Source organism: Ambystoma mexicanum, chromosome 7p, assembly GCF_040938575.1.
Source record: "Ambystoma mexicanum isolate Mex_15411 chromosome 7p, UKY_AmexF1_1, whole genome shotgun sequence".
NCBI classification, from domain to species: domain Eukaryota; kingdom Metazoa; phylum Chordata; class Amphibia; order Caudata; family Ambystomatidae; genus Ambystoma; species Ambystoma mexicanum.
This window is the reverse complement of record NC_090939.1, coordinates 948,942,318-948,960,538: the sequence shown is the minus strand read 5'-3', so window position 1 is coordinate 948,960,538 and position 18,221 is coordinate 948,942,318. Positions and strand designations below refer to the sequence as shown.

The following is an 18,221-nucleotide window of genomic DNA, read 5'->3' as shown; positions in this document are numbered from 1 at the left end:
TATGCCCTTACTGCGTGCATACGTGATGGCTGCCTTGGATCAATAAGGACCATTGGTATGATGAGGTGCGAGGTCTGAGTATCCTTCTTCAAGCTCGGCAAGCGGACCTCTACGCTTGTCGGGCGTGGTCGTTTCCCGAATCAGGCTCTGTTTGATTTCTATCAGCAACTCCGACTACTTTCTTGGACGGTTTTATAGGGCAATCCCGTAGAAAATGTCCTGAGGCCCCACAGTACAGACACAATTGCATCTGCCGTCTCCTTTCTCTTTCCTTTTGAGTCAAGGGTCCCTTAACCCCCCGGATCTGCATTGGTTCTGATGCATCTGTTCCTTTGGGGGTAACATTGGGTTTAACCAATACCCGATTCTCGAACTTAGCTCGATCAGCCTTTCTATTCTGAAGTCGGTGGTCTAACTGGACCACTAAGTCTATATATTCTGCGCAATCCTGAGGTAGGTTCAAAACTTGGGCCAAAACATCTTTGAGTTCACCACGAAGTCCATGATGAAATAATGTAATCCGTTTTACCTCTGGCCATCCGGTTTCCACCACCAACCTATTGAAGGTTGCAATATAGGTTAGTAGATCCTGGTTACCTTGTCGTAAGGATAAAAGTTTGTTATCCAGGGCCTGTCCCTGTGAATGTCTTTCAAATAGTCTTTCCATGCTCAATTGAAAACCTTGAAAATCCCGAAGAAGAGGGTCATCCTGGTTGACTAGTGGAATTGACCAATCCGCTGCGCTGCCACTAAGGTATGATAGTACAAAGGCTACTTTGGCTTGGTCGTTTGGAAAAGCTCCGGGTCTGCATAAAAAGTGCATGCAGCATTGGTTCATAAACACGGCGAACTTTTTCAGGTTCCCAGCAAAACGTTCGGGTGGAGCTAAAGGAATGCTCCCTGGTAGGACCACTTGCACAGGATTGCTCGATGAAACAGGAGTTGGATTCCCCCCCGAGTCCAGGTAATGGTGTTTGCCCAGCTTGGTTTTGCAGCAATTGTCTAGCAAGATCATCAGTGCGCTCCTTTGACACAATCAGTTCTCTCCTGAGGGCATTAGGTTTTTGGCGCACAGAGTGCACTTCTGCCCTAAGTTCCCCTAACAATAGGGCTAGTTGGTCGGTTTCTGAGGTTTCCATTACGCCTGGGTGGGGATTTGTAGATAGGCTTTGCGTTCTGTTACGCTCACCTGGTTCCCACAGGGGCGTCGATCGGACCCGGACAGCTGCGGTCTCCACCAACGTGATGTGTAGTGCCGAGATGACTGTCTGGACTGGCCCGCCTAATCTCGTCTGCTTGATCCGTAGAAGTATTCTCCTGCAGGTGGAGAAAGGGATTTAGCCACCCGTGGATTTTAGTGATGGCCCCCTCCCACTGTTCTCGTTCTCCCCTCTTATCACCTCCGATATCCCCTTTTAGTAACCTCACCTTATGTTTTTAAATGATGAGCTCTCCATCCTGCATGGCATGCAGGGGCGCGTAGATACCAGTTACTTCACTGGTTTGAAGGTGCTGGAGGAGTTCCGGAGGAATATTGACTCCGGGGTTTATAAAGTTCAAAGAGTTCAATATGTCCGATGATCACTCTTATTCCATTCCCTTGTTGAATTGCAACTGGTTCAAAAGAATATTGCCTGGAGGCAGCTGTTGGCGTTCAGGTAAGAGTCTGTATTACCCAACACTGTCCGGTAAAAGTTGCATGAGTTTAACTTGCTGTTTTTTCCCTTTATAGGTGCGGCAAATGAAGATGAGGCGTATTAAAGGGTAATGCCTCCGGAGGTAAATCAGGTAAGCCTATGGTGCTAAGAGATTGTATTTGTCGGCTCTCTTAGCTCACCTTGTTGTTTCTTTTGTTTTCCCCCAGGTGCTGGAGTTCGGCGACGAAAATGATGGAGGCAGCGCCGGATAGAAAAAATGCTGTGAGGACTGGTGAGTATGGCGCGGCGCTGCAGCTGGCGATGCGTGCAGAAATAATGTCCTTTTCAAATTCGAAGACGTGATGGATCCGGAATCAGGTAAGGATTGAAATAAGGTTGGTGTTCTAACCTTTCCTTCTTGATTTTCTCTTTTGCTAAGAGCTCTGGATTCGAGACGGGCGTGGCTGAAGACTAGATGCTGACTGCAGGCACGGTGAGCGTTACGCTGCTGGATGCAGAATAACGCGAAGCGTGTGTTGCTGATCGGGCGTGGTTTAAATAGCCTCCAAAGTAGTTCCAGGTAAGAAGTTCCCCAGAACCACACCTGAGTAAAAAATAGTCCCTGTAACAAAATAGTCCCATCCAAGCCTCACGTTGGCTTGGATTCAGTTGCAGCTTGGTCTGCATAAGGTAAGTAATGTCTATGAGCCTGGCGCCTATGGCGTCAGGACTGATTTCTATTATGAGCCTGGTGCCTAAGGCGCCAGGACTGAACCCAGACAGCCCCTAGCTGGGGCTGCTGGGGTTTTAATAAATATCTGGATGCCTGCTCCCGGGGCTGATGGGCTTGGTCCGGATGCCCGGGGGTAGGCATCATGACAGTGACTGGGCAACAACTCCCTCCAAAGCACAAATTTTACCCTTGATAGGGGAAGGGGGAAAACCATGTTTATGGCTCTCCATAGTAAGGCATGATGGCCCTGGTGCTGCAGCCTCTTGAGTCCTGGACTCCTGGAACATAGTCTAAAATATGATGACAAGGCGTGCACTCTGGTTCCCAGTCAAGTTTTCCTGCTGTAGCAACAAATTGTCCTCTCCTCCAAACGTTTTCTTGACTCCATCAATCATCAGGGAGGCTGTTTTTTTTTCCTTTTCAGGCGTGTCTAGTTGCATTTCCTTTGAAGGTGTTTCAGGTTAATTCACATTGATGTCTCCAAGGATTCTGGTACTTGTATTCTCACACTTTTTTCAATTGCAGGTGACTGGGCAACAACTCCCTCCAAAGCACAAATCTTACCCTTGATAAGGGGAGGGGGAAAACCATGTTTATTGCTCTCCATAGTAAGGCATTATGGCCCTGGTGCTGCAGCCTCTTGAGCCCGGGACTCCTGGAACATAGTGTAAAAAATGATGACAAGGCACGCACTCTGGTTCCCAGTCAGGTTTTCCTGCTGTAGCAACAAATTGTCTTCTCCTCCAAATGTTTTCTTGACTCCATCAATCATCAGGGAGGCTGGTTTCTTTTCCTTTTCAGGCGTGTCTAGTTGCATTGCCTTTTCATGTGTTTCATGTTAATTCACATTGATGTCTCAAAGGATTCTGGTACTTGTATTCTCACACTTTTTTCAATTGCAGGTGACTGGGCAACAACTCCCTCCAAAGCACAAACCTTACCCTTGATAAGGGGAGGGGGAAAACCATGTTTATTGCTCTCCATAGTAAGGCATTATGGCCCTGGTGCTGCAGCCTCTTGAGCCCGGGACTCCTGGAACATAGTGTAAAAAATGATGACAAGGCACGCACTCTGGTTCCCAGTCAGGTTTTCCTGCTGTAGCAACAAATTGTCTTCTCCTCCAAATGTTTTCTTGACTCCATCAATCATCAGGGAGGCTGGTTTCTTTTCCTTTTCAGGCGTGTCTAGTTGCATTGCCTTTTCATGTGTTTCATGTTAATTCACATTGATGTCTCAAAGGATTCTGGTACTTGTATTCTCACACTTTTTTCAATTGCAGGTGACTGGGCAACAACTCCCTCCAAAGCACAAACCTTACCCTTGATAAGGGGAGGGGGAAAACCATGTTTATTGCTCTCCATAGTAAGGCATTATGGCCCTGGTGCTGCAGCCTCTTGAGCCCGGGACTCCTGGAACATAGTGTAAAAAATGATGACAAGGCGCACACTCTGGTGCCTAGTCAAGTTTTCCTGCTGTAGCAACACATTATCTTCTCCTCCAAACGTTTTCTTGACTCCATCAGTCATCAGGGAGGCTGTGTTTCTTTTCCTTTTCAGGCATGTCTAGTTGGATTTCCTTTTCAGGGAGGCTGTGTTTCTTTTCCTTTTCAGGCATGTCTAGTTGGATTTCCTTTTCAGGTGTTTCATGTTAATTCACATTGATGTCTCTAAGGATTTTGGTACTTGTATTCTCACACTTTTTTCAATTGCAGGTGACTGGGCAACAACTCCCTCCAAAGCACAAATCTTACCCTTGATAGGGGGAGGGGGAAAACCATATTTATGGCTCTCCATAGTAAGGCATGATGGCCCTGATGCTGCAGCCTCTTGAGCCTGGGACTCCTGGAACAGTGTATAAAATGATGACAAGGCGCACACTCTGGTTCCCAGTCAAGTTTTCCTGCTGTACCAACAAATTGTCTTCTCCTCCAAACGTTTTCTTGGCTGCATCAATCATCAGGGAGGCTGTGTTTCTTTTCCTTTTCAGGCGTGCAGCACCAGGGCCATCATGCCTTACAATGAAGAGCCACAAACATGGCTTTCCCCCTCCCCCTATCAAGGGTAAGATTTGTGCTATGGAGGGAGTTGTTTCCAGTCACCTGCAAGAGAAATTAAGTGCGAAAAATACAAGTACCAGAATCCTTAGAGACACTATAGTCAATTAACCTGCTACACCCGAAAAGCAAATGAAGACACGCCTGAAAAGGTAAAGAAACACAGCCTCCCTGAAGATTGATGGAGTCATGAAAACGTGCGTTTGGAGGAGAAGTCAATGCAGGAAAACTTGACTGGCAACAGAGTGCGCGCCTTGTCACTAATTCTTAACTAGAATGGCAAAGTACATGGAGCAGTTGACAAAGAACCTAAAGGCCAGTCAGGGGCTGTTATGATATGGCATTTATAACGCGCCTATAAACAAGTGTTTCAAGGCGCGACGAGGCAAGGCAGGGGGAACAGAGGGAAGACAGACAGCGATGAAGCACTGGGATGAAGCACTGGCACGACGAGAAGGCCACAGTGACAGTCTATTCTCCAGGCCAGTGGGTGTGGATTATGGAGCCTATCAAACCCAGTGACCTTCAGGACAAGTGGACTGGGACTTACTGTGTGCTAGAAAAGGTCAGGGTGGTGAATTATCTCATTGAAGTGAAAGGACCTAAACAGATGTGCAAATGGATGTGTGATGGACACATGCCAAGCTGGCCTAAACAGTGAAAATGAGATGTCCAATTGGCTGTTAATTGATCGCAAACTGGTTTTAAATGAAACAATGTACTTCTGTTGGTATACTCTGAAAAGTGAATGTTATCTAATCATGGTTTATGAAATAGGACAGAAAAGAAACCTATATATAGTGTACACTAAAGCTTAGCAGCAAAGTAGCACAATCCAAATTAAAATGGTATATAAATCAGCTACAAAATAAAGGTTGGAATATTTAAATGCAAACTCAATGATAGGCCATTTTGATAGATTAGGGTAAATAATTAGGGCAAACACAGACTTTATAATAAAGCACATCAAGCATGATGACTTGATCGCGGATAGATTTTACATTCAAAGGTAAGCAGAGCAACATTAATCCATCTATCACACTGCGGCCAAACCAAGATGGCCACTGGAAGTTGCACGCAATTATGCCATCGTCCATGAACACGCGATGATGTCATGACGCCAAGTAAATAAATGACTGCCATTTTGATCTCCCGTGTGTATCGCGGAATGGCAGCACACGCTGGGGGACAAGTGGATCAACTTGGCACTTTGAAATAAGTTAAGTGTAGTTGATCTATAGAGTAGATCCCTTTTATTTTGCTCAGCATCAAATCTAGCCTATAACTGGGCCACTAGGTTATGACAAATTGCAAATAGCAGAGTAGGTGGGAAACACACCAATGATGTGAAAAAACTAGTTGCAATTTTCATTTTAGGTTTCTTCCACCTATGATTCTCAAAAAAAGTTGGATATTGAAAACTGGTACGACTTCAAATATTCCTTTAGCTGGAAACTGAATGAAAGAAAAACAGGGTGAGTCATTGGGACTTAACATAAATACATATGGAAAACTATATGGAGGAATTATAAAAATGCTTAATGCTCCAATTTTTGATTATTATTTCATTTTACGTATTTTTGTGTTTTGGTTTATGTAGAAGCTCTCCTGACGATCCATTCAAATAACAGTAGTGAAACACGTGTAGAGAGCAAGAGAAATACTAGTTCAAAAATGGAATGAATAAAATATATGCATAAAAAAGAAATCATTGTGGAACTGGTGTATTTGGAAAGCACTACAAAAAACAGGCAATGACCCAAATTGGGTAATATAGTAGACATTTGGCACACTGGGAAAATTATCACTTTTTTTCAAGACAATGGGAGTACTTGTTAAGGGGCCCTGTGGTCCTGGCCCTGTTGGTGTAGGGATCTGCTGGGCAGGCCCACTGCCTCATGAGCAGCGCTGGCCCTGCACTAAAGGACATGCTGTAGGTAGGAGTCGTGACTGTAAACGACAGCCGAGCGGGCAGCTGCTCTGACCTTTTATTGCCTTGATGGCACATCTCCCACATGTCACATCACACGTGACTTTCACAGAAGCCCAGAAGGGGCTTAAGTCACAACATCCCATGCCAGGGTTATAACACAAAATAACGACAACCATAACGTGACACACAGACCATTAAATGTGTTGACCATTTACATGTGCATTGTCAAGCAAGTCCAGTCCAACTATTGTGGCCATGGGCCAAAGACATCACACATGCAACAAACTTTAATTTACAAGGAATAGTCCATACATTGGTAACGAGACCATTGGGGCGCTGAGAGTCAGCAGCGCACCCAGGCACACTTTATTAGCCTGCTATATTGTGGCGAAACTGCAGTGGTCGAAGTGTAAGAAAAGAAGTAGTGGACCTATGTTCCCTGCTAGCCTGCCCCGCTCCTCACAAACCCCATCGCCCTGCCCTCTCCCACACACAATACAAACCCCCAACCACATTAGGCTGCTGTTTAAGGGAATGTTCAGTGCAGTGCACTGAAAGTGCAAGTTTCAACCTCTTCATGCACTGTTATTTTAAAACGAAACCATTCCGGAACGGTTTCTTTTTAAAATAAAAGTATAGGAGCTGTAAAACTTAATTTAAAAAGTAGAGGAGCACCGCTCCTGTCTGCTCCCGCTTACTTCGACCAAAGCAGGCAAAGCTGCGCCTTGACACACCGGGGCCTACATCTGCTGTGCAGGTTGGTTGCAGGGAGTCCGGTCTCCTACTCTGGCGGTCCGCCTTTATGGCTGTGGCAGAGGCCTCTCCTCTGATCGTCTCTTCGAGGCAGTGTTCGTCATGGGGACGGTGGGACATGCTGGGTGTCCACGCTCTTGGGCTGCTAGATGGGGTTGAGGGTGTTCGAGACCTTCCCCCCTGGCCAACACTTACAAAGATCCCCGCCACCCAAGTCCTTCCCTCCAGGAAAGCCGCGGCCGGGTGGGGACATGGCAGGCAGAGTAGGGTCGCTGCTCTCCTTGGTCAGGTCCCCGCCCGCCGCTTCTTCTGTCCTACGCGGGAGGGGTGTGGGCAGCACCACGCAGTGTTCCTTCCTGTAGCGTGGCCCCCGTCGCCTGTCACAGCGGGGCTGCTGCACTTTCCCTTTTCCCCTTGTTCTGCGCAGCCTTGCACTGCCTGTTCCCGCTTGGATGCAGCCGCTTCAGTACTTTTGTTACTCCCCCAGGCCGGAGGTACTTCCTACCCTGGTTAGGGGGGGGCCCACGATCATGCTTCCTCTCTGGCAGCAGCAAAACAGTGAGGCCACTTATCCCTTTCCGACTAACTCGCCCACAACACCAGTTCTGTGGTGAATTCCGCTCTCGCTTGGCCCCGGGCGGGAACTTCATTTCGTTCACAGTGGACACACCGCTCTCACTCCCTGGGAGGGAGCGATCATTGTGGGACAGAGGCCATGCCTCAGGCAGCCCCTACAATGTTTATTGATGGCGGCAAACCCAAGCCGCCAGGACAGGCTAGCAGACTGGCAGCTCAGCCCTGTCCAGGCTCCCACAGGCAGGAGCCATCCCCAGCAGCAGTCGGGGCCGCACACTGGGCAGGATCCCACAGGCGGAGCAGTTTATACATTGTATGCCGGGGAGGCTGGCATATCTTTGGTGCGCAGGGGAGGCCAGCAGTTCAGAAGCAGCATCACACACATCGGGGAGGCTGACAGTGGGTGTGGGGGCTCTCAGGGCCAGTAGTGCCATGCTACAGTTTCAGGCAGTAGCAAGTTTTATCAGGCACGGGGGGGGGCAGCATCCTGGTAGGGGCAAGGATGTTTCCCCTTTTGGCCAGGCGCAAACACCTCTGGGGGCAAGCGTGTCGAATGGCAGGACCGGCCTGGCCCTTCATATTCGGGATCGGCGGGGTACCGGATCCCATCCTCATCATCAGTTGTAAAGGGGCCCTGTGGTCCTGGGCCCTGGTGGTAGAGGCCTCTGCTGGGCAGGCTCACTGCCTCGTGCGCAGCACTTGTGCCGCGCTAAATGACATGCTGGAGGCAGGAGTCATGGTGGTAAAAGACTGCTGCGCGGGAAGCCGCTCAGCCCTTTTATTGGCCTGATGACACATCTCCCACGTGTCACATCACACTTAACTGACACACGAGCACAGTAGGGGCTTAAGTCACATTACTGTTGTAAACTTGGCATTGACCTATTGCATGGTCTGCATGAGGAATTTGGGAAAGTGAATGACATCAGTAGCCTACAACAGTACCTCCACAGAGAGGGGTCTGTGGGAGCACAAGAGATGGTTATAGAGTCGCAACTCGCAAACAACTCATCCGTTTTGTACCTTTCCTTGAACGTACTTGGAACTGGTGAAAGCCTGGTACCGGGTTCTTTGTTGCTCTTGTCTTTGAGATGAGAAAAACACAAGCAAAGGGAAAAGAGGGGCAGCGTTGTATACTCCCCGTAGAGAGTAAAGGAAAATGTCAATCAAGTTTAGACAACTTTGTTGCTTTCTATCTGGAAGTCAGGGAGCCTTCATTTGTAAGGACCATGACAAAACTAGAGTGGATGGAAGGTAATGTTCCTTACTTCTGTTTTCTGAAAGTAGGTAAATACATTTCTACAGGCAAGACTCATCCTTGGCCTCACGCTCAGGCACCGTGCCTCTCCAGCCCTAAAATCTCTTCACTTGCTCCAAGTTGCTGCAAGGATTAAATTCAAATCCCTCTGCGTTAGCCACAAGTCTCTCTAGGGCTAGGGACCACGCTATCTATAACTTGCTCTCACTAAATTCTCTCCCTGCATATCCCTTTGCTCCTCCGGCTACAACTCTTTGCACGTCAACCGTTTCTCTAAGCGAGCTGGTGGCTGTTCTCTCTCCTCGGCTGACTCCCTCCTCTGGAACAGCCTGCCCTTTCCTCTCCGCCTTGAGCCGGATCGCCTCAAATTCCAGAAGCTCCTCACGACTCTCATCTTCACCTCTGCCTTCCCTCTCTCCCTCCCGTGCTAAACCCCACTGTTGCTGAGATTGGTGGCCAGGGCCATTATGTGTCCTCCAGGTCCTGGCCTCCCTCCCAATTGCCTTCAGCCTCCACCCTCACCCAGCACTTGCCTTTTCGGGCATCCGCTGGCCTGTGTTGCCTCACAGGCCTGCACTTACTGTATTAGCAGGAGATCACTACTTACCAAGAGATCTCTGCCATGCACTTACCTGCTGCCTGCAACTGGCTTACTCATGGCACTTCCCCCTCTGTGGATTCTCCCAGCACTTACCCCCTTCCCTTCCCCCTCTCTCTTTCTACACTTCCACAAGGCCTTCTAGGACCACATTTTTCCTGTCCACCAGTTTTATTTCTATCCACCTGTTGTTCCCATGTTCCCTTTCCCCCTTGCCCTGTGGGCGCTTTGAAACACAATTTCTTGTACAAGCGCCTTACAAATGCACAATAAATAAAATAAAGATCACCAGAACTAAAGTGAAGATTCTTGGGAATATGCGCTTTACAGAAAGCCCACAAATTAATTCTGTCACGTGCTGCCTGTCAATTCAGACCGGTACTTTATAGCACTGCTCGGTCTGCTCCTAATGACCAAAACCGGCTTTGTCTGCTCTAGGCCCCAAAGCGACAAAAAATAAGCATTGGCAAAGCCAATAGTTTTGTTATTTCCAGCCGTTCTTTGCATTTTAAATTGATAGGCACAAGGGTGCAAAGGAGGATGCGACAAGCGGCGCGGGTGTGCAAGAGAATGAGAAGTTTGGCAGACAGATCCCGATTTCAGGGGCTGAAAAGGCCAATTTCTAAACCTGCTCTAGATTGCCAGTGCACCAGGGGATTAAAGCGGTCTGCTGCCAGCCAGAGGGCACACAATTGCAATTAGCGGAACCCATCCGCTGTGGCATGCAGCACCCAGAGAGCCCCTTGCCTAGACTGGCCACACCTGCTGGGTAAACAAAGTGTGGAGTGAGTTGGGGAGCAGCCAATTGCCAAAAATGCAAAATGCCCAAGAAAAAGGGGAACATGAGTGAACTTGTTCAATGGGACAGACTTCTTGCACACAACGTTGTTTTTGTGCGATGCCTTGTCAGAACGCATGACTTACCTCATCATATTACATGATCAAAACACTGCCTGCACTCGCCCATTGCCAAAATTTGACAACATAGTTTCCGCTGGCCACTTACTACCCTTGTTCAGAACAAACTAATGACCTCTGCTGCAGGCAGTAACATCAGAAAAGCTGACGGTGCTCTGGTATATTATGCAGAACTAGACATAACTGTATGCGCACAAGGTAATTTATAACGATTTTATAACATGGCTTGAAAACATTCACACGGATAACAAATGATGAAGCTCTGTAGTAAAGTGCCAATTTTAAAAATAATAGTGATGTATACAGAAAGAATTCAAACAGACAACAAGACGTCTGATGTCTGCGAATACTCCAATTCATCAAAATGTCACTGTTCGCTAGTCACAGAGAGATGGTTGGCTCTAAACACAGGACAGAAGTTTGGTACCATGATGCTTCAAGCACAACTCCCTGACATTTTAGCAACAGCTGAGCTACAGGACACTTCCATTCCCAATGAGGCTAGTATCTCTGTGTACTACTGTGGATTGTCTAAGCCCCCAAAGCCATGACCACAGCATCATTGTGTACCCGCGCCTGCAATATTTGTAGGGATTGTCCCTGGCACACACTGCTTGCTTTCATCAGTAGCAGGCCAGGGCTCAGATTGCATAGGGAGAACCACATGAGCACCACACACCGCGGGTGATAAGCAGCGCTCAGATACCTGAAGGTTCGTAGCGCTATATAAATGCTACATTATTATTATTCAATTATTATTATTATATGCTCTTGACTGCAAAGCGTGCTGATCTCACCTGCAGGGTCCGCTGCAAACGCAAAGCAGGGCATTACTAGTTCGAGCCACGCCAGCCACTGGAAGTTCCATTTAGCAAATAGGCTTTGAATTCCCACATCTCCCAATAGCGTCACAGAAGGCCTTCTCAGGGTCCGTTCACATGCTACGGCCGCTTGATTGGATGTCGGAGACGTCCAACACTGAAATACCGAATGACCGCTCTGCAGTTTGTGGGTGGGTTTTATGGCAGGTTGGGAGCTCATATTATATACATTCTCTTTTGTTATCGATCCCCGTACCCGGGTTACTAGGCAGTACCTTTTTATAAACAATGCTGAACACAATATTTTTACATATAAATATCCCATCCCTCTGTCTTAAAGGGCAGTAAAACCCACGAAGCTGCATTTTACAGCAAATCAGACATAAACATGCATGGGCAGTGCCAAGGGTTGGACACCTGCTGTGGTGAGTTGTGCAAGGGATGTGTTTTCAGGCAATGAACGGCATCCACATAGAACCCTGAAAAGGGATCCCATCTATGCTATCCAAAATTATAAAGACCCAATTGAAGACAAATATTAAACGATGTAAGCATCGAACTGAACATTCCACTCGCTTCCGCACTTCTTAGCGCATCTAATGCACGCTTTCTGGGAGTACTTGGGTCGGTAAACACATTTTGAGAAATTGTGAGGGCAAGTCTTGAAACAACGGGCCCACTCAACCTTTTATCATTCTGTGGATGTTAAAATGAGTACCGGTGAGTTGGTCAATATTGACATCTGTTACTCACAACTCTACCAAATGAGATATTTGGTGCCATATTTTATTACTGTAGCAGACTCCGCCGGGGGTGGGGGGGAGACCACCCTTGTGAACATTCCAGTTGTCTGGTTACGAATGGTTTCTACTGGATCTAAAGCCTAAATGTATTTGGACTGTACTATTTATACCCTGGAAAAACAATAATTCTACAGAGTAAATAAAAAACAAATGCTAGACACCAATAGGCAGTACAATACACATCTGGAATTGCTAGTATTTCTCCTGGTCCAGCTGAGCATAGGTCAAAATGAACACATGCCAGCAAATTCATCCAGTAGAAAATATCTGAATGTGGATACATTGAATTTCTAGAAGGGCACACTTTTCCATAGCACACACCTGTGCTGTTGTCACTGTTTAACACGGGTATGAATTGATACATCAGTGACACTGAATGGTGCATGGTTCTTACCTTGCACTGCAGCTCGACACCACTGAGCAGCTCCATAGCCCAGCACATGCTCTCCCGCCCCTTCAGCTGCAGCAGCAGCAGCAGGTAGTTGGGGATGCAGGTGGGCTCCTGTTGGCAGCTCTAGTTGGCTGGGGAGCCCAGTGGACACGTTGGGCTTGGAGGGGATGAGACTAGGTAGCCGCTGCTGTTGGGCGGCAGGGATTCTGCAAGCCGGGGACACTTGGCGGCAGGTTTGTCACTCTCCAGCCTCTTGGAGCAGCTGGAGAACCGACAGAGGGAGGCTCCTGGAACCCCAGCCCTCCTCTGCTGCTGTTGTTGCTACTGCAAGGTGACCAATATGGTGCAGTCTCAATGGAGCATAGTGAAGGTTGTGGAAATGATATTGAAAGCTCGGGTTCACTCGCACCACATTCTGTAGAGCCCTGCTCGGCTGCCAACCAGGATTCAGTGAATCAAAATCAAATGGCTACCTTGTGGAAAAAAGCATGCACTCTGCACCCACTCACATCATATTGACATCACTAACATACTGCACATTCAATCAGGTACTGCTTACATTGCAAAACACTAAACCAACACCCACAACTAAGTACATGCACCTTTTCAGTGTCATTTTGCAACAAAATGTATTTATAATAGTACGTTGTTTATTTTTAATACAAAATACATATATATTAAATAACTTAAAAGCATTAGTATACATTTTTTAAAAATAAAAAACAAGTAAAATAACTTTTTAGAAACATTGACATATAACAGCTGCCATTTTATAAGTAAAAATGGCTGCCAAATTCAGCACACAAAACAAATGCAGGGTAAGGGGTGCGGATTTGGGTGAGAATGTGTAGGAATGGGTGGGAAATTATGTAGATTTGACATAGAAATTGGTGTTAAATGGGTGGGACACATAACCAAACACCACCAAAAGCCTATGTATCCATCCTCATATGTAATCTCCATTGAAAAGCATTGCAGACCATCATTCACATCTCCTAATTGAAGCTCTTATTTTAAAACTCGTATTTTAATTTTAATTTAAAGCTTTCAGCACCATCTAATAGCCAAAACTGAAAAACATGAAAATGGTAGTAGCAAAAAAAACACGAAAATCTCAGCAGCAATATATAAAACCAATAACATAACACAGCATATTCAGCTCTATGTTTGTGTTCCGATATGTGATTTCAAGTCAGAAGTATGTTCATAATGGCATCACTTGCTTACTATAATTTTGAAAAATATAAAATATACTTACACAGCTGCTGTAAAATCAGTAAACATGGATGCCCGAGGAATCCACATCCCGATACACGATGTACTGGCAATCACCTAGAGAGAACATGTGCAAGAACAGGTTTGCTCAGGGTATCATCCTTAATCTACGTTCGAAACAGATATTTTTCATCTATTTTCATGATTTCTGGTCACTTACTGGAGCTGCTGCATTTACCCATACAAAGAGCGATCTTTTGGAGGATGGGATTTTTTTGTAGATATAATGAACTTCTTCCACAAAAACTAAATTTGCAACCAGGGTCATCAAAGTTAGGATCGTGAACAGAAATATGCCTGTAAGGTCGAGGTCTGTAAAATAATAAAAAAAATAAAGGTTACTGCTCCATTAAGGATTGCTAAATAACACTGCAAACTAATGTTTGATTTATGCATTTGTAAATAACACTGCAAACATATTTTGTGAATGTGGCAAATTGTAAATATTGTTATCTTATTCAGAGAAGCATAGTGCCTTGACTCTTAGTTAAATTTAACAAGAAGTTCATCAGTGCAAGTGTAATTTATGTCTGAAAAAGTATAATTTCCTTATGATTGAGCCATGTACAATAAGTTGTATATTACAGGCAAGTAGTTGGTTTACAGATATGGACTAATGGATGCTGACAGTGGAATGCCATGTAGAAGAATGAAAAAAAAATGCTTAGCCCTCATTTATTTTCACAAATAATGTTGGCAGGTTATCTGTGCACTTAAATCAGACCTAAGTGCTCAGGTTACCCAGCATTTTGGCTAAAAGTTATTCTGCTCGAAGGAGACCAAATTGTGTAGAAGCGGGTACAGTGGAAACATATTACAAATTAAGAAAACAGAAAAGGTGCAATTAATTTCAAAAGTATAATTCTAAGTCAAAAGCATTCTATATCAACTTTTTGATATGAACAAATGTAGGATTGAGTATACTCCTACTCAGGTTCAGGTGGTTTCTTTTGTAGAATATTATGCAAATAAAAATAGACTTAATGGTAGCAGGGATAAATGTACAAGAGCTTGCCAACTATTGAAAAATGTTACTAACCAATATATAATTTAGATATTATTTCAGATAAACTTTGTTCATATGTCAGTTCTATATACACAAATAAACTATAAGTAAGTTAATTATTATGTACTGAAATTAAATATGTTGATTATGAATCCGCATGAAATGTTCTGGTTATTTTTTTTAACGTATGTTTTATAGGGTTTACATATGGAAAAACAATTTAACAGTAACAGTATCAACTCCCCCCCACCCAACTCCCTCTTCCCTCCAACCTCGGGTGGTGGGCTTGGGTTCTTTCGGCCAGGGTGTGAGTAGGTTCATAGGATGCCTAGAATTCTGATGTTGTGTGGGCATCATTGGAGCATATGGTCACTTTGCAGATAGGATAGGATGTTGCCCCAGTCTGCCCAAAAGGTCTCTGGCGTTCCTTGAAGCTTGTAGGTCATCCAATCCAGGGAGACGAATCTCCATACTTTTTGAAGCCAATCGTATATTGTTGGCAGGTTTTTTGTTTCCATTGCTGTCCGATCGTCAGCCATGCTGCTATAATCAGTGTCATCACTCCCCTCTGTTGTGCTTTTGAGGAAGTTCTTTGGTTTGGTTCCCACATGCCCGCCATCCAAACTTTCTTCTGTAGGTTGTCTGTCTTTGTATCATTTTTCCTGCCTGGGTTTTCACATCCCGCCAGTATTGTTGAAGAATTGGGCAGCTCCACTAAATGTGTTTCAAGTCTCCTTTTGTAGGGCATCCACTTCAGCATTTTTCACTAGTGTTTGGGTACATTGCGTGGAGTCTCTCTGGGGTATAATCCCATTGCATTATGACTTTCTGCCAAATTACTCTCATTTGTATGGAGAGTGTTAGTTTCGGGATTTTTGTTCCACACGGTCACCCATTGATTCCTTTTTATGGGCTCTCCCAGTGTCTTTTCCCATCGTTTCATGTAGCTCCATTGAATTTCTTCTACCCGGTCATTCAAAAATGTGTAGAGATTGGAGACTATCCTTCTGGAGCCTGTGTCTGTTGTCATATAGACTTCGAACTGGCTCAACTGCCTGGTGGCGCATCTTTGTTGGGGGCGAGGAGATCCAGTGCTTTAGCTGGGTGTATTTAAATTCCTCTGTGGAGTTTATGCCCACCTTTTGTTTGCATTCTTGATATGTCATGATGGATTGGCCCCTGTACACATGTCTTATTTTGCTGCAGCCTGCTTGTGTCCAGCTACTGTATGATTTTTGGTCCATCCCTGCCTGGAAATTGGGGTTTCCGAACATCGGGTTGAAGGGTGATGGAAATGTTGTTAGGGACCCTCTTTTAACCGCTGAGTCCCAGGCCATAATCCCTGCACCCACTACTTATTTTGGTATTTGGGTGTCTGTAGTGTTTATGTAGCCATAGGAGATTGAAGAGGGGGAGGCCTGCCACTGCCCCATCTTGCTTTGCCCAGATGTGTTGGGGAGATTGAGCTACCCATTCCTTTATAACTCTCAGTTGCGCTGCTTCGTAGTATCTACAAATGTGGGGGAGCGTTAGCCCCCTTGGTCTTTCTGCGCCGTTAGGGTTGACATTGCCATTCTAGGAGTCGTATGTTGCCATATGAAGGTGGTCACCATTTTGTTCAGTGCCCTTTGAACGTTCTCAGAATTTTTACTGGGAGAGGTTGGAAGTAGTAGAGTAGTTTCGGTAGGACCGACATTTTTATGACCGTCAGTCTACCCCACCAGGAAATGTTGAGAGGATTCCATTTCTCCAGGTCACTTTTTAGTTTCGCTAGAAGATTCGGATAGTTGGCGTTGTAGATCTGTCCAATTGAGGATGTTAATTTAATCCTTAGATATGTGATGCCTTCTGAAGCTTTGTTCATTTGGGTAGCTAGGGCCAGTGTGTCTACCGTCGCTGGGTCCTTAGTCAAAAAATCGCTTGTTGATTTTTAGGCTAGAGATGGAACCAAACTGGTTTAATTCCTTTCTGATTTTTTTTAACGTGACTGAATTGTTTTTAGAATATTTTGTACATCTTTTCCAAGGGGGGGGGGGGTAAAATTGTGAATGAGAAGTCTAGAAAGTATGTTATCCCATTCATAGTCCATAAACAAATATTGTATTTATTTATTGTTAAGTTGTTAGGTGCATATACAGCAAATAAAAATACTGTTTTAAAGATCCCACAGGGCAAAGAGATGGAGCAAGCGAGTGAAACACGTTAAAAAACACAATATTTAAAAGTAGTGGAGGGAAGGAAAAAAAGGACAAACCTATGCCTTGTGAGTATTTAGAAAGGGCAAGTGAACAAGGAAGAGGGTAGATGGGGTAAATGCTGGGCTGTCTGGGCTCATGGGTGAGCCGCAGATGAAGTGTGTGGTATGGTGAGTGCTACATGGCCATAGCCACGTTAGGTGCAAGAGCGAACCCCCAGGGCTGAGGTTGTGCTGAGGCAAATGCTGAGGGAAGACAGGAACTTGGGCAATTGGGTGTGGGAGGTCAGGGGCCCTGAGATTGCAGCTACGTCCTGAACTGCTGGATGGGTTCGCACCAAACAGGGCATCACGTATTGTCAGACCCGTAATCCTTTTTGGTTTGGCCAACTCCCTCCAGTTTTTCTTTTACAAGTGTCTAAAATAGGACAACAATAGATTGCCAATATCTGGGTCTGCAGAGTAGTGTTTGCTGACCCATATGAAGCTGATTGGCTACCTGAATGCCTGCTTTGGATCCTGTGGGGTGAATTAAAAGAAAATAAAGACTGCCTGAATTCACAGTGAGAGGCACTGAAAAGTTGCACTGCTTCACCAAATGTGACATATGTGATTCAACTGTTTGCAGAAATATTGCACTGACAAAGCAAGTTAATAGGTGCCACCTTTTGTAATGGACACCAACTAACCAAGACATGAAGACTCCCTCAATGTAAAGATAGATGTGCCACCGCCTTTTGTAATGGACAGCACTAACCAAGACACGAAGACTCCCTCAATGTAAAGAAAGAGGTGCCAAAAGAATACATAATTGAATTGATTAACATTTTCACCAGTGACTTCTTTCTTTGAGAGACAGCACTGAAAACAGGAGAACTGTGGTGCTGCACTAAAGAAATATGGTAAACAGCAAAATGCAAACTCAAAGTATTGGAGAGTTACAGTACTAGAGTGCTACAGAGCATTTATATAGTTCAATAGATATTGCTCTATCAATCATGGAACATGCTTTGTACTACAGATATTTTTATTTCGAAAATAAATGCAGTTTCCTTTGTGTACTTGAAATAAATGAAGCAAGAACAAACTGTTTGTATCAAAAGCATCAAAGTGACAAGAATATTCCAGTGTAATCACCATATTTATTTCTCTTACAACTATCAGATTATTGTACAAAGCTTATGATAATATGTTGGATTTTAAATAATATTTTTCATTGTAAATGAAGTAAAAAGCAATGGTTCTATGTTGGTTTGAAAAACATATTATGTT

The 18,221-nt window shown here is 45.1% G+C and overlaps 1 protein-coding gene across 1 annotated transcript in view; it reads right to left on the bottom strand.

The window, feature by feature from the left end:
* Window positions 1-18,221, bottom strand: part of LOC138526476 (organic solute transporter subunit alpha-like) — a 428,149-nt gene that overhangs the window by 221,149 nt on the left and 188,779 nt on the right. The window contains exons 2-3 of the mRNA XM_069637290.1: window positions 13,910-14,061; window positions 13,733-13,806 (exon numbers count right to left, since the gene is read on the bottom strand). Of these exons, the coding sequence (XP_069493391.1) occupies window positions 13,733-13,806; window positions 13,910-14,061 (226 nt within the window). The remainder of the gene's footprint in view (window positions 1-13,732; window positions 13,807-13,909; window positions 14,062-18,221) is intronic.